Raw genomic sequence first — 12,086 nt, 5'->3', positions numbered from 1 at the left:
AACCTTCACTTTAATATTTTCTGATGGCCAGCACATATAGCTAACCAAAAAAAGATGAATATTTTTGTTGACTATTTCAGGAAAAGACACCCCCCATGATAGACAACAGCATCTTTATTGAAATCTAAGGAAAAGCTGATACTTGAGAGTAAGCTGACTTATTAATCTTATTTTCTCACATTATGGTGAGGGAAAAAAATGGAAGATTCTTCATCCAGTAATAATACCTGATTTCCTTCTGGAAGTTCAGTTCAGTTCAGTCGCTCAGTCGTCTCCAACTCTTTCCAACCCCATGGACTGCAGCATGCCAGGCCTCCCTGTCCATCACCAACTCCTATAGTTGCTCAAATTCGTGTCCATCAAGTTGGTGTTGCCATCCAACCATCTCATCTCTGTCGTCCCCTTCTCCTCCTGCCTTCAATCTCTCCCAGCATCAGGGTCTTTTCCAAGGAGTCAGCTTTTTGCATCAGGAAGCCAAAGTATTGGAGCTTCAGCTTCATCATCAGTCCTTCCAATGAATATTCGGGACTGATTTCCTTTAGGATTGACTGGTTTGATCTCATGGCAGTCCCAGGGACTCTCAGGAGTCTTCTCCGACACCACAGTTCAAAAGCATCAATTCTTTGGCATTCAGCTTTCTTTATAGTTCAACTCTCACATCCATACATGACTACTGGAAAAACCATAGCCTTGACTAGACGGACCTTTGTTGACAAAGTAATGTCTCTGCTTTTTAATATGATGTCTAGGGGTCATAGCTTTTCTTCCAAGGAGCAAGGGGCTTTTAATTTCATGGCTGCAGTCACCATCTGCAGTGATTTTGGAGCCCCCCAAAAATAAAGTCTGTCACTGTTTCCATTGTTTCCCCATCTATTTGCCATGATGTGATGGGACCAGATACCATGATCTTAGTTTTCTGAATGTTGAGCTTTAAGCCAACTTTTTCACTCCCCTCTTTCACTTTCAAGAGGCGCTTTAGTTCCTCTTCACTTTCTGCCATAAGGGTGGTGTCATCTGCATATCTGAGGTTATTGATATTTTTCCCGGCAATCTTGATTCCAGCTTGTGCTTCATCCAGCCTAGCATTTTGTATGATGTACTCTGCATATAAGTTAAATAAGCAGGATGACAACATTCAGCCTTGGTGTACTCCTTTCCTGATTTGGAACCAGTCTCTTGTTCCATGTCCAGTTCTAACTGTAGCTTCCTGACCTGCACACAGATTTCTCAGGAGACAAGTCAGGAGGTCTGGTACTCTCATCTCTTTCAGAATTTTCCACAGTTTGTTGTGATCCACACAGTCAAAGGCTTTGGCATAGTCAATAAAGTAGATGTTTTTCTGGAACTCTTGCCTTTTCAATAATCCAACGAATATTGGCAATTTGACCTCTGGTTTCTCTGTCTTTTTAAAATCCAACTTGAACGTCTCGAAGTACATGGTTCATATGCTATTGAAGCCTGGCTTGGAGAATTTTGAGCATTACTTTGCTAGCCTGTGAGACGAGTGCAATTGTGCGGTAGTTTGAGCATTCTTTCACATTGCCTTTGGGATTGGAATGAAAACTGACCTTTTCCAGTCCTGTGGCCACTGCTGAGTTTCCCAAATTTGCTGGCATGTTGAGTGCAGCACTTTCACAGCATCATCTTTCAGGATTTGAAATAGCTCGACTGAAATTCCATCACTTTCACTAGCTTTGTTCATTGTGATGCTTCCTAAGACCCACTTGACTTCACATTCCAGGATGCATGGCTCTAGGTAAGTGATCACAAAATCATGGTTACCTGGGTCATGAAGATCTTTCACATAATTCTTCTGCGTATTCTTGCCACCTCTTCTTAATATCTTCTGCTTCTGTTAGGTCCATACCATTCCTGTCCTTTATTGTGCCCATCTTTGCATGAAATGCTCCCTTGGTATCTCTCACTTTCTTGAAGAGATGTCTAGGCCTTCCCATTCTATTGTTTTCCTCTATTTCTTTGCATTGATCACTGAAGAAGGCTCTCTTATCTCTCCTTGCTATTCTTTGGAACTGCACATTCAAATGTTTATATCTTTCCTTTTCTCCTTTGCCTTTAAGCATCACTTCTTTCCTCAACTATTTGTAAGGCCTCCTCAGACAACCACTTTGTCTTTTTGTGTTTCTTTTTCATGGGGATGGTCTTGATCACTGCCTCCTGTACAATGTCACAAACCTCTGTTGATAATTCTTCAGGCACTCTATCAGATCTATTCCCTTGAATGTATTTGTCACTTCTACTGTATCAGTTCAGTTCAGTCGCTCAGTCATGTCTGACTCTTTGGAACCCCATGAATCGCAGCACGCCAGGCCTCCCTGTCCATCACCAACTCCCGGAGTTTACTCAAACTCATGTCCATTGAGTTGGTAAGGAATTTTATTTAGGCCATACCTGCATGGTCTAGTGGTTTTCCCTACTTTCTTCAATTTAAGTCTGAATTTGGCCATAAGGAGTTCATGATCTGAGCCAGTCAGCTCCCAGTCTTGTTTTTGCTAACTATATAGAGCTTCTCCATCTTTGGCTGCAAAGAAAATAATCAATCTGATTTTGGTGTTGACCATCTGGTGATGTCCATGTGTAGAGTTGTCTCTTGTGTTGTTGGAAGAGGGTTTTTGCCATGACTAGTGTGTTCTCATGGCAAAACTCTGTTAGCCTTTGACCTGCTTCGTTTTGTACTCCAAGGCCAAATTTGCCTGTTACTCCAGGTATTTCTTGACTTCCTACTTTTGCATTCCAGTCCCCTATAATGAAAAGGACATCATTTTTTGGTGTTAGTTCTAGAAGGTTTTGTAGGTCTTCATAGAACCGTTCAACTTCAGCTTCTTTGGCATTACTGGTTGGCACATAGACTTGGATTATTGTGATATTGAATGGTTTTCCTTGGAAATGAACAGAGATCATTCTGTCATTTTAGAGATTGCACCCAAGTACTGCGTTTCAGACTCTCTTGTTGACCATGATGGCTACTCCATTTTTCTAAGGGATTCTTACCCACAGTAGTAGATATAATGGTCTTTTGAGTTACATGTGCCCATTCTGGTCCATTTTAGTTCACTGATTCCTAAAATGTCAATGCTCACTCTTGGCATCTCCTGTTGACCATTTCCAATCTACCTTGATTCATGGACCTCACATCCCAGTTTCCTATGCAATGTTGTTCTTCCCCCCACCCCAATTATTTTTATTAGTTGGAGGCTAATTACAATATTGCAGTGGTTTTTGCCATACAGTGACATGAATCAGCCATGGATTTACATGTGTTCCCCTTCCTGAACCCCCCTCCCACCTCCCTCCCCATCCCATCCCTCTGGGTCATCCCAGTGCACCAGCCCCAAGCACTTGTCTCATGCATCCAACCTGGACTGGTGATCTGTTTCACACTTGATAATATACGTTTCAATGCTATTCTCTCAGATCATCCCACCCTCACCTTCTCCCATAGAGTCCAAGTCTGTTCTATACATCTGCATCTCTTTTTCTCTCTTGCATATAGGGTTATCGTTACCATCTTTCTAAATTCCATATATATGTGTTAGTATACTGTATCGGTGTTTTTCTTTCTGGCTTACTTCACTCTGTATAATAGGCTCCAGTTTCATCCATCTCATTAGAACTGATTCAAATGAATTTTTTAATGGCTGAGTAATATTCCAAGCACCATAGCTTGCTTATGCATTCATCTGCTGATGGGCATCTAGGTTGCTTCCATGTCCTGGCTATTATAAACAGTGCTGCGTGAACATTGGGGTGCACGTGTCTCTTTCAGATCTGGTTTCCTCGGTGTGTATGCCCAGAAGTGGGATTGCTGGGTCATATGGCAGTTCTATTTCCAGTTTTTTAAGAAATCTCCACACTGTTCTCCATAGCGGCTGTACTAGTTTGCATTCCCACCAAGAGTGTAAGAGGGTTTCCTTTTCTCCACACCCTCTCCAGCATTTATTGCTTGTAGACTTTTGGATAGCAGCCATCCTGACTGGCGTGTAATGGTACCTCATTGAGGTGCAATATTGTTCTTTACAGCATTGGACTTTACTTCCATCGCCAATCACATCCACAGCTGGGTGTTTTTGCTTTGTCTCCGTCTCTTCATTCTTTCTGGAGTCGTTTCTCCACTCTTCTCCAGGAGATACTGGGAACCTAGTGACCTGGGGAGCTCCTCTCTCAGTGTGGTATCTTTTTGCCTTTTCCGGCTGTCCATGGAAGGTCCCCGACTAAGTGACTGTTCTGATCCTAACAGTCCACTCTCTTATCTCAGGTGGGAGGTACCTCTTGTTTGAAAATTTTTCAGGGAGGTGTCAGCAGGAAGAATATTTGGAAGCAGGATGAGAGAGGGTACATACCCCCTGGCAGCCAGGAAAAGAGTAAAGACCAAACGGCAGCTGTTGAAGGTTTATCAGCCCTTTCATCCTAAATTAGACAGATGGCGTTCCTTTACTCTCTGCTGTAGATGGAAGCTCAAGCTAGGGATGTGATACGTTTGTGACTGCTTGAGCACAGTGCATTTTATCAAAGCACTTAGCTTTATTAAAAATTTGCAACTGTTTTTCTACTTATGAGTAGCCCAGCTATGAAATAACATCTCTGGCATCCGCAGTAGGAAAAAGCACTGGACTTAAGAGTAGGGAAATTCCAGTTTGGAGTTCCAGTTCTGATAGCAAGAAAATTCCAGCCTCTGCTTGTCTACAAGATCAAGGGGTTAACAACTGCCCCATGGGGCTGTGGGCATATAGCATGCATGTGTCAGACCTACCTAAGCTGTTGCATCAAGGCTAGGTATTTCTACTTGCAGGCATTGGCCTGGCGACTTATCCTTGAGGTTTTCCCAAGGGAATTGAAAATTTAGTTTTAATATGCTTTCTGAAAAGTATAAATACAGTATGAAGAGTCAAGTAATGGAATAACTGGCTTTCAAGACTCCCAATAAAAGAAGAAATTGTAACTCTTCTCTTAGAATTAAGATAGCCTGCTATCATTTGAGAACTTTAGTAGTAGGTTTCAAGTCTGTCAGTTTCTAGAATTATACCTATCTCTCCCTCTAAAGGGGTCATTCAGTAAATTTGTCTTTACAAGCCAAATGTGAAACTTGTGTGTGTTTATCCCCAAATCAAAACAACTGCTAATGGAAACTAAAGTGCTTAACATAAACTAAACTTTAAGTGTTGGTCTCTTTCCAATAATGAGGCACATCCTGGTAAATGTTCCCCAAGAAGACATTACAACTGGTATATAATTAACTAATGCCTAATTTTTTAGCCAGAATTTTAAATCCTCCATTTTCCCTTTTCTGAATCTGTTTAGGAGGGGGAAAAATTTAACTTGTAACTATCAAAATACATCTTATTCAAAGAAATAATAGTACCATTTCTCTTAAGACCCTTGTCCTCAGTTTATTAGGGTCAGAAATTTAATTTGTTCTTGTCAGCAAAGGTGCTATAAGTTTATGTCTATTTTAAAGAAAGAGAGCTCTAAAACTCTGTGGGATCTCTGAGGCCTGTACAAAGAGGCATGGATTACAACGCAGGGGGCAAAGCCCCCACCCCCAAATAACTAGACTTGGATTTCTTTTAAATTTTTAGGTGGCCCAGTGTCACTTCTTTCACAATCATAAAACAGCCTCATAAATATGAATGTCTTTTATTATGAAAATTGCTGTTACATTACAGCCAACATTCCAAAACAGTATTTTAATAAACACTTGTCTTGATTATAAAGTAGAGCAGAAACCATGATCCTTTTTCAAAATCGATTAACATCTGCAGATGTTACCATGAAGCAGAAGGAGGACACTCCGAACACTCAGCCTGATGTGGAGGAGATGAGATGGGGAAGAGCACCTATGTCATCCAGAATAGCTACTAGTGTTGTTTGTACAGTGTAAACCAACCACTTACAACAGGACATTTAAAAACGGTGAAAAGCAAAACAATAAAAGGCTGAGGTGTCACAATACTTTTGAGATGGGAAAAGCCAAAGTGAGTTTCCTTTTCCTTCCCCTCTGTGAGTTCAGTGCAAGGTACAGGGAAGAACCACAATACTAGGTCAAGGATGGATGCAGTTCTTTGCTTCCACATTTCCCAGTCTCCAGTCCTATTCTAAAAAACAGCCTGCATGCAAAAACCCTTCAGGCTTTCACAGGTCCTAGAACACAGCATTTGCACGTGGATGAATGAGGTTCCACAGCAGCTCAAAGTCAGTGTCTGAATTCCAGTGTATCCACTCTGGAGCACTGTAAGGAATCCAAGAACACAATTCCTATGTTCTTTCTCATCGGGAGGCAGCAGACTCAATTTGGGTGTGCTCCATGTTTGGGGTCAGGGTGTAGAAGTAGTAACTGCACAGAACCTTGCTATCACGAAAAAATGCTCTGGTGGGAAAACTTAGAAAAAGTTAAAATTGCAGTTTAAAAGTTCCTCTTTCCCCTCCCCTCAGCAAAGAAGCATGGTGCACACATGATTGCAAGGAATTTTGGAAGGCATAGTGTGGCTACTACAGTTTCAAGTACAAAGTGTTCCTTGCAAAGGGGTCTGGGGTGACTGAGGGCAAACCAGAAACCCAAAAACATTCCTCAACCTCTTTAATGTAAGAAGCCACACTGAGAATTTTGTCCTACAGGTTCATGAGCTGGCATACTCTTTACCACAGGAAGGGACAGCCTCGTTTTCCCAACAGCAGACGCATGACACTTGGGAAACCTAACGCAGGCCAGGGCTGGTCTAACCTGACTTCTACCTCCTTTCCCGTCCTCCCTTTCCACCACACAGTCTGTTATTCTGGGCTCAGAGCTCCAACCACTAGCAAGGCTCAGAAATAACAACCACAATAATACAACATCCTAATTTCAACACTGTTCTTTTTGCTGCTACAGGAAGACACCAGATGGTGCTGGAACACTCTGAACAGATAATCCAGTTGTCAAGCTGTTCGGTAACCTAATTAAGCTTCTCACGCTGGATCTGGTAGTAACATGCCTGAAAGAAAAGTTCAAAACCATTTAAAACTTACTTTAAAAGAAATTACATAAACATAACAATGCACATGGGACTAAGAAAGGAACTCCTTTATGAATACTGAGCGCTCAACAAAATCAGCTGCTTTCATATTTTCCCGTTTTCTTCCAGTCCCCCATCCTATTCCATGTCTACTTTGCCTAGTTATTAATTAGTAGAAATAAAACTTTGTAAAATTCTAATTCTAAAACAGACAAAAAAATTTTTTCCAAGCTGTTTAACATCTGTCATTAAGTAGAAATATCTTAATTTGCTAAGCCACTGCTGACCAGACATTTAGAATATGCTGATGATCAGTATAAGGTATATAAACAAGTGTAATCAGAATCACCAACATGTTTGATAAACACACAGGTTGATATTAAGCATCATTTCAGACCTACTGAGTCAGAGGATTGGATAACTTGCTTTAGTATTTTGAGACTGACCATTTCTACTTTTCTTTAATATAGTATATATTTTAAAATATTAACAATATGTGCTCCAAAGGCACTTAATGTTTGCATTGAAGTTTTATATAAAAGAAGGTGGTTAATGAAAGAGTCACAATATGGCAAATGAAGGAGAGATTTTAACATAATAAAATATTAAATAATATCTATACTTTACCTTCAGAGTAGTGAACATTATACCCTGTTCTCCATGCTGAAGATATGGGTCCATTAGATCCTCGATGAGGTGTACCTCAGAGCCTAAATTCCTAATCCTGCCCCAACGAGAAAGAGATATTGAGTTACTTCTGCTTATATGTACGTCCTACTTCTGAATCTATTTAAGTCAGAAGAGATTGGTCACCTGGCCCGGAGCACCACATATAAGAAAACAGGGAATAAGTCATCCATGGACCACAGGAAGTCTTCCTGAAGTGACGCCAGGACACTCTGAGAGATCTCTTCAAAAGTCTGCTGGATGACTTTCAGTTTGTCTGATGGGGTAAACGTTGTGCTGTCGTAAAAAAAAAAAAAAAAAATTAAAAACTAAAAATAAATGACAAAATATAGCCTCTGGTTGTTTTCTTAGTAGAGCCATTTGATATTGTTTGATAATATACTCTAAGGGCTCATGTGCCTTAAGCTGGACACATCAGGCAGAAGGAGTCACTGGAAGGGATGACCTCTGTAAGCTTATGATTCTTTGAGGAAAGAAGCTTCCAACTATGAATGGTTCACATGAAAGAATTCACTAAGTCACAGATCACCTCCTTTTACCCACCTGGAACCTTATTGTCCTAATACATGCTCTTCGCTGAGTAAGAAGCTTAATTTCCATTTGGCTAAAGATATGTTATGTAGATAAATTTCTGGGTATGTTCTCCACCACTTCTGTAAATGCAAGGGCCTTGTAGAGTAAAAGGTAACCCAAATGTCTCAAGAGTCTTTCTGATACCCAGGCTGAGTTTGACACCATCTTGGGGGGTTGGGTGTGGGGTACTAGAGTTTAGGTAAATATAAGATCTCATTAATATCTTAATAAACTAACCACTCCTTTGATTTACATAATTTTCAACAAAGCAGAGATCACCTGATCTGCTGCAGACATTCCACAGCTGAGGCAAAACAAGCATCTTTCGTGGTTGGCAAAACCTGCAAAAAAAAAAAAGGACTGATAAAGGTCAAAGAAGAAAGCTGTCTTTTGCAGTGACAATAAACATAAGTGACACCAATCACAGAATGTGTTATCTTAAGTGAGTAACTTATACTTGTATACTACACTATCAAAGTAAAATGGAAATTTTTTTGCTATCTCTAATCCCCCACAGCAAACAAAAGCATATATGCTAAGGAAACTAAAATTCACTATACCTTTTTACTCTCTCCAAGGACTGACAAGGTCACTGGCCAAAATTTCCTACAATGGAATCCATACGTTGTTAATATGTGTTTGTGTCTTATGGTAGATTAAGCCCCCAAAAAACAGTTAATGACTAGATTGACTTTCCGGTCCCCACTTAAAATAACTATTTCAGTTACTTAGTTTTTACTATTGAACCAGTCCATTGAAAAAATTTACTTTCCAATTAAGGCTCAATCACTTTTTTCTAATAGCACAAATCTATAATTATTGGGTGCTGGGGTAATCAGCTTTATCATAACACTTCTAGAAAGTATAATTATTGAATGTTTCCTTGGATTACAAGAAACAACAACCTACAATAAAAAAGGGCACTTCTAAACTTTTAATTAGAAATTAAGGATGGGAAGGGAGGGAGCGAAGAGAAGAGAAAAGAAGGGAAAGAAGAATGCCAGAGACTGAATACAATTAACTTTTTCTGAAAATGTGAAGGTATGTACTTGGCTTTGAAGAACTGCAAAGTATCAGTCAGGAAAAACTCAAATTATTTACATATATTCAGAAGAATAATCAGATTTCAAACTCATATCTACAGATTCTCAGAAGTAAAGATTTTTAAATATCACTATTTTGCTAAAGACAGGCAGTAAGTAAATAAACTACAAATCATATATTTAATTAAATATCAAAGTACCAAATTCCTGGTAATGCTGTTTGTATTTTGAGTTAAAACCACTAGATCCCATTCATAATTACTGTACTGACCTCTGCACCCCAAGGAAGCCCAAAAGAGCAAGGTCTGCCTGCTTATTCAGCCGGAGAACACATTCCCAGTAGATGTCCTCCTCACGATCATTGTCCAGGGCGTACAGCATGAACAGTGGTGGGTAGAGCCGAGGTAGGAGCACCGGAAGCAGTAACCCAGAACCTGTTACCACATAGCTACAAAACAGCACAGGGAGACGGAGAACCCTTAATATTAAAACCGAACATTGAATCAAACATGGAGCTTCATTTTCTACAAGTGGAAAGTAAAGGTAGGAAATTTTGAGTAAAGAAGCAGTTCTATTACTTCTTTTATGTAAGCAGTTAACATGAGAAGTTTACCTATGGCCCCAGAGTTTTGTCTTGGGCTATCTGTGAATTCTTTCCATGGGCTCAAAATCTAAATGAAAGCCCACTGTGTTTCCATTTTAAGGCTGACTTCTCTGTTGAACTGGGGCAAAATGATATACTTTGCTCATCAGGCTTTGTGCCTAGTCATCTGTGGTTACAGTTTCATGGCATTTGGCTAACAAAACTTGAGACCTAAAAGAAACCTTGGAGATCGCCTAATCCAACCAAACTATTTTAAAAAGAAGGAAACAGATCTAGAGAAAAGAATTTTTCCTGGGATTCTCTGTGTAAGATCACTTGGTTCCCATCCTCCTCTTTACCATCTCCACCCAGCTCTACTCACCCTGGCTCTGGTGATTCAGATCTGGAATCTGACTTCCCAGTGCAGAAGGATTTCCTTTCGGTCGGCAGAGGGGCGGAGAGAGGAATGGTGCTGCCCTCTTCAGGAAGCTCAGGAAATAAGAACCTAAGGAAGAATAAAAAAAATCATACAGTTATACCTTTAGAGTGAATAAAAAGTAAAAACACATTTCCATTATTTAATCTACTTAAGGACCAATTAAATCAAGCTTCATATCAACTATTAATGAAAATGTTAATTCCCTTAAGAGTCTTAACTAATGCTTAATTACAGAATAGAATTAGCAACATAGCTAATGAATGTGTGTGTGTGCTCAGTCGTGTCCCACTCTTTGCGACCCTGTGAACTATAGCCTGCCAGGCTCCTCTGTCCATGGGATTCTCCAGACAAGAATACTGGAGTAGGCTGCCAATTCCTCCTCCAGGGGATCTGCCCGACCCAGGGATTGAACCTGCATCGCTTGTATCTCCTATACTGGGAGGCAGGTTCTTTATCACTGCACCACCTGGGATGCCTGACAGGATATAAATACTCAAGGATAAAACTTCCTATTAGACTTTGTCTTCTCCAGGTTTTAGGTTAGGCTAGGTTTTAGAGACACAACTTTGCCTAGAGATTAAATCCAAATAAGACTCCTATACATCATACCAAAATTGGTATTAAAGATTTATTTTTAGCCTTCTATTATACTTAACGAGTAAGAAAGACATAAAGGAAATAAGTTACAATGGCTATGAACACAAAGTAAAAATGTGTTTTCACTAATCCCCTGAAGGATCTGTGGCATAAAACCATTTTCCTGATGAATAATTTCTGCAGTAAAGGGGAACCATTCATGACTCCTTGCAAAGCTGTAATCTCTAGATTCATGGTAAAGCCACCCAAGCATGAGTATAAACTAGTATTTCCACACCTTGGTGACATGAAAAGCTCTCTCACCTCACCAGCTGGAAAATTCGCTTAAGGTAGGACTTAATCTCCTTCACAGCCTCCTGCAGTAGCCGGCGGTTGGCTCCCACACCCACATATGTCATTCTATACACTGCAACCAGAGTCTCCACGAGCCTGCCCAGCGGGTGCAGAGGGGTGTCACAGGCCTGAGCAGGAAGAAAACCAACACAGCCAGTGTGCACCAACAGCAGAAACAATCAAAATAAACAATTTCAAAAATGATAAACAATTTTCAAGGCATCAAGAGACTACTTTTTGGACCAGGAATATTTAAATGCTTCAACTTCTCTGAAAGCATTAATTCTACCCAAATTACATGGAGTAGGAACTCTTAATCAAAGAATCCTATTAACATTTTGGGAAAATAGCTTTGGATATACTGATACAGAACAACATCATTAAAAGGTTCTAAGGGCATTCCCTGGCAGTCCAGTGGTTAAGACTCTGCACTTGCACTGCACAGGTTCAATCTCTGGTCAGAGAATTGAGACCCCACATGCCGTGTGGCCTGGCCAAAGGAAAAAAGAAGAAGATAACATACCTTAAATGTCAAGAAAAATACATGAAATGTTACCTTGCAGAAAACTGAATACTGAGAGTTGAAACAGTCACTGCTCAGATCCCTTGATTTCTCCTAATACTCCTTCCTGCACCCCTACATCAATGCACGTCATACTTTAAACTGTGGTCTGATTTCACAGGGTTGGAGAAGGCAGCAAAGGCAGTAGAACCACGGGGTGAGGGCAGAGTGCCTTCTTTACAGAACTTCTAGTTTGCCAATGTTACAAACAGAACACCATTTTAAACTCTGCCCCTAGATGTCCAGAATCCCCTTGAACCTT

The 12,086-nt window shown here is 40.3% G+C and overlaps 1 protein-coding gene across 3 annotated transcripts in view; it reads right to left on the bottom strand.

Moving 5' to 3' along the window:
- Positions 1–5,638: 5,638 nt before the first annotated feature.
- ALS2 (alsin Rho guanine nucleotide exchange factor ALS2) overlaps positions 5,639–12,086 on the bottom strand; it is a 58,625-nt gene continuing 52,177 nt past the window's right edge. For all 3 annotated transcript variants that reach the window (XM_043910387.1, XM_043910389.1, XM_043910388.1), the window contains exons 27-34: positions 11,233–11,390; positions 10,276–10,398; positions 9,582–9,758; positions 8,828–8,873; positions 8,547–8,608; positions 7,821–7,970; positions 7,635–7,731; positions 5,639–6,986 (exon numbers count right to left, since the gene is read on the bottom strand). In XM_043910387.1, the coding sequence (XP_043766322.1) occupies positions 6,948–6,986; positions 7,635–7,731; positions 7,821–7,970; positions 8,547–8,608; positions 8,828–8,873; positions 9,582–9,758; positions 10,276–10,398; positions 11,233–11,390 (852 nt within the window). In that variant the 3' untranslated portion in view covers positions 5,639–6,947. The remainder of the gene's footprint in view (positions 6,987–7,634; positions 7,732–7,820; positions 7,971–8,546; positions 8,609–8,827; positions 8,874–9,581; positions 9,759–10,275; positions 10,399–11,232; positions 11,391–12,086) is intronic.

This window comes from Cervus elaphus, chromosome 8 (assembly GCF_910594005.1).
Source record: "Cervus elaphus chromosome 8, mCerEla1.1, whole genome shotgun sequence".
NCBI lineage: Eukaryota > Metazoa > Chordata > Mammalia > Artiodactyla > Cervidae > Cervus > Cervus elaphus.
Note: the sequence above shows the minus strand (reverse complement) of the source record. Positions and strands in the feature narration are given on the sequence as shown.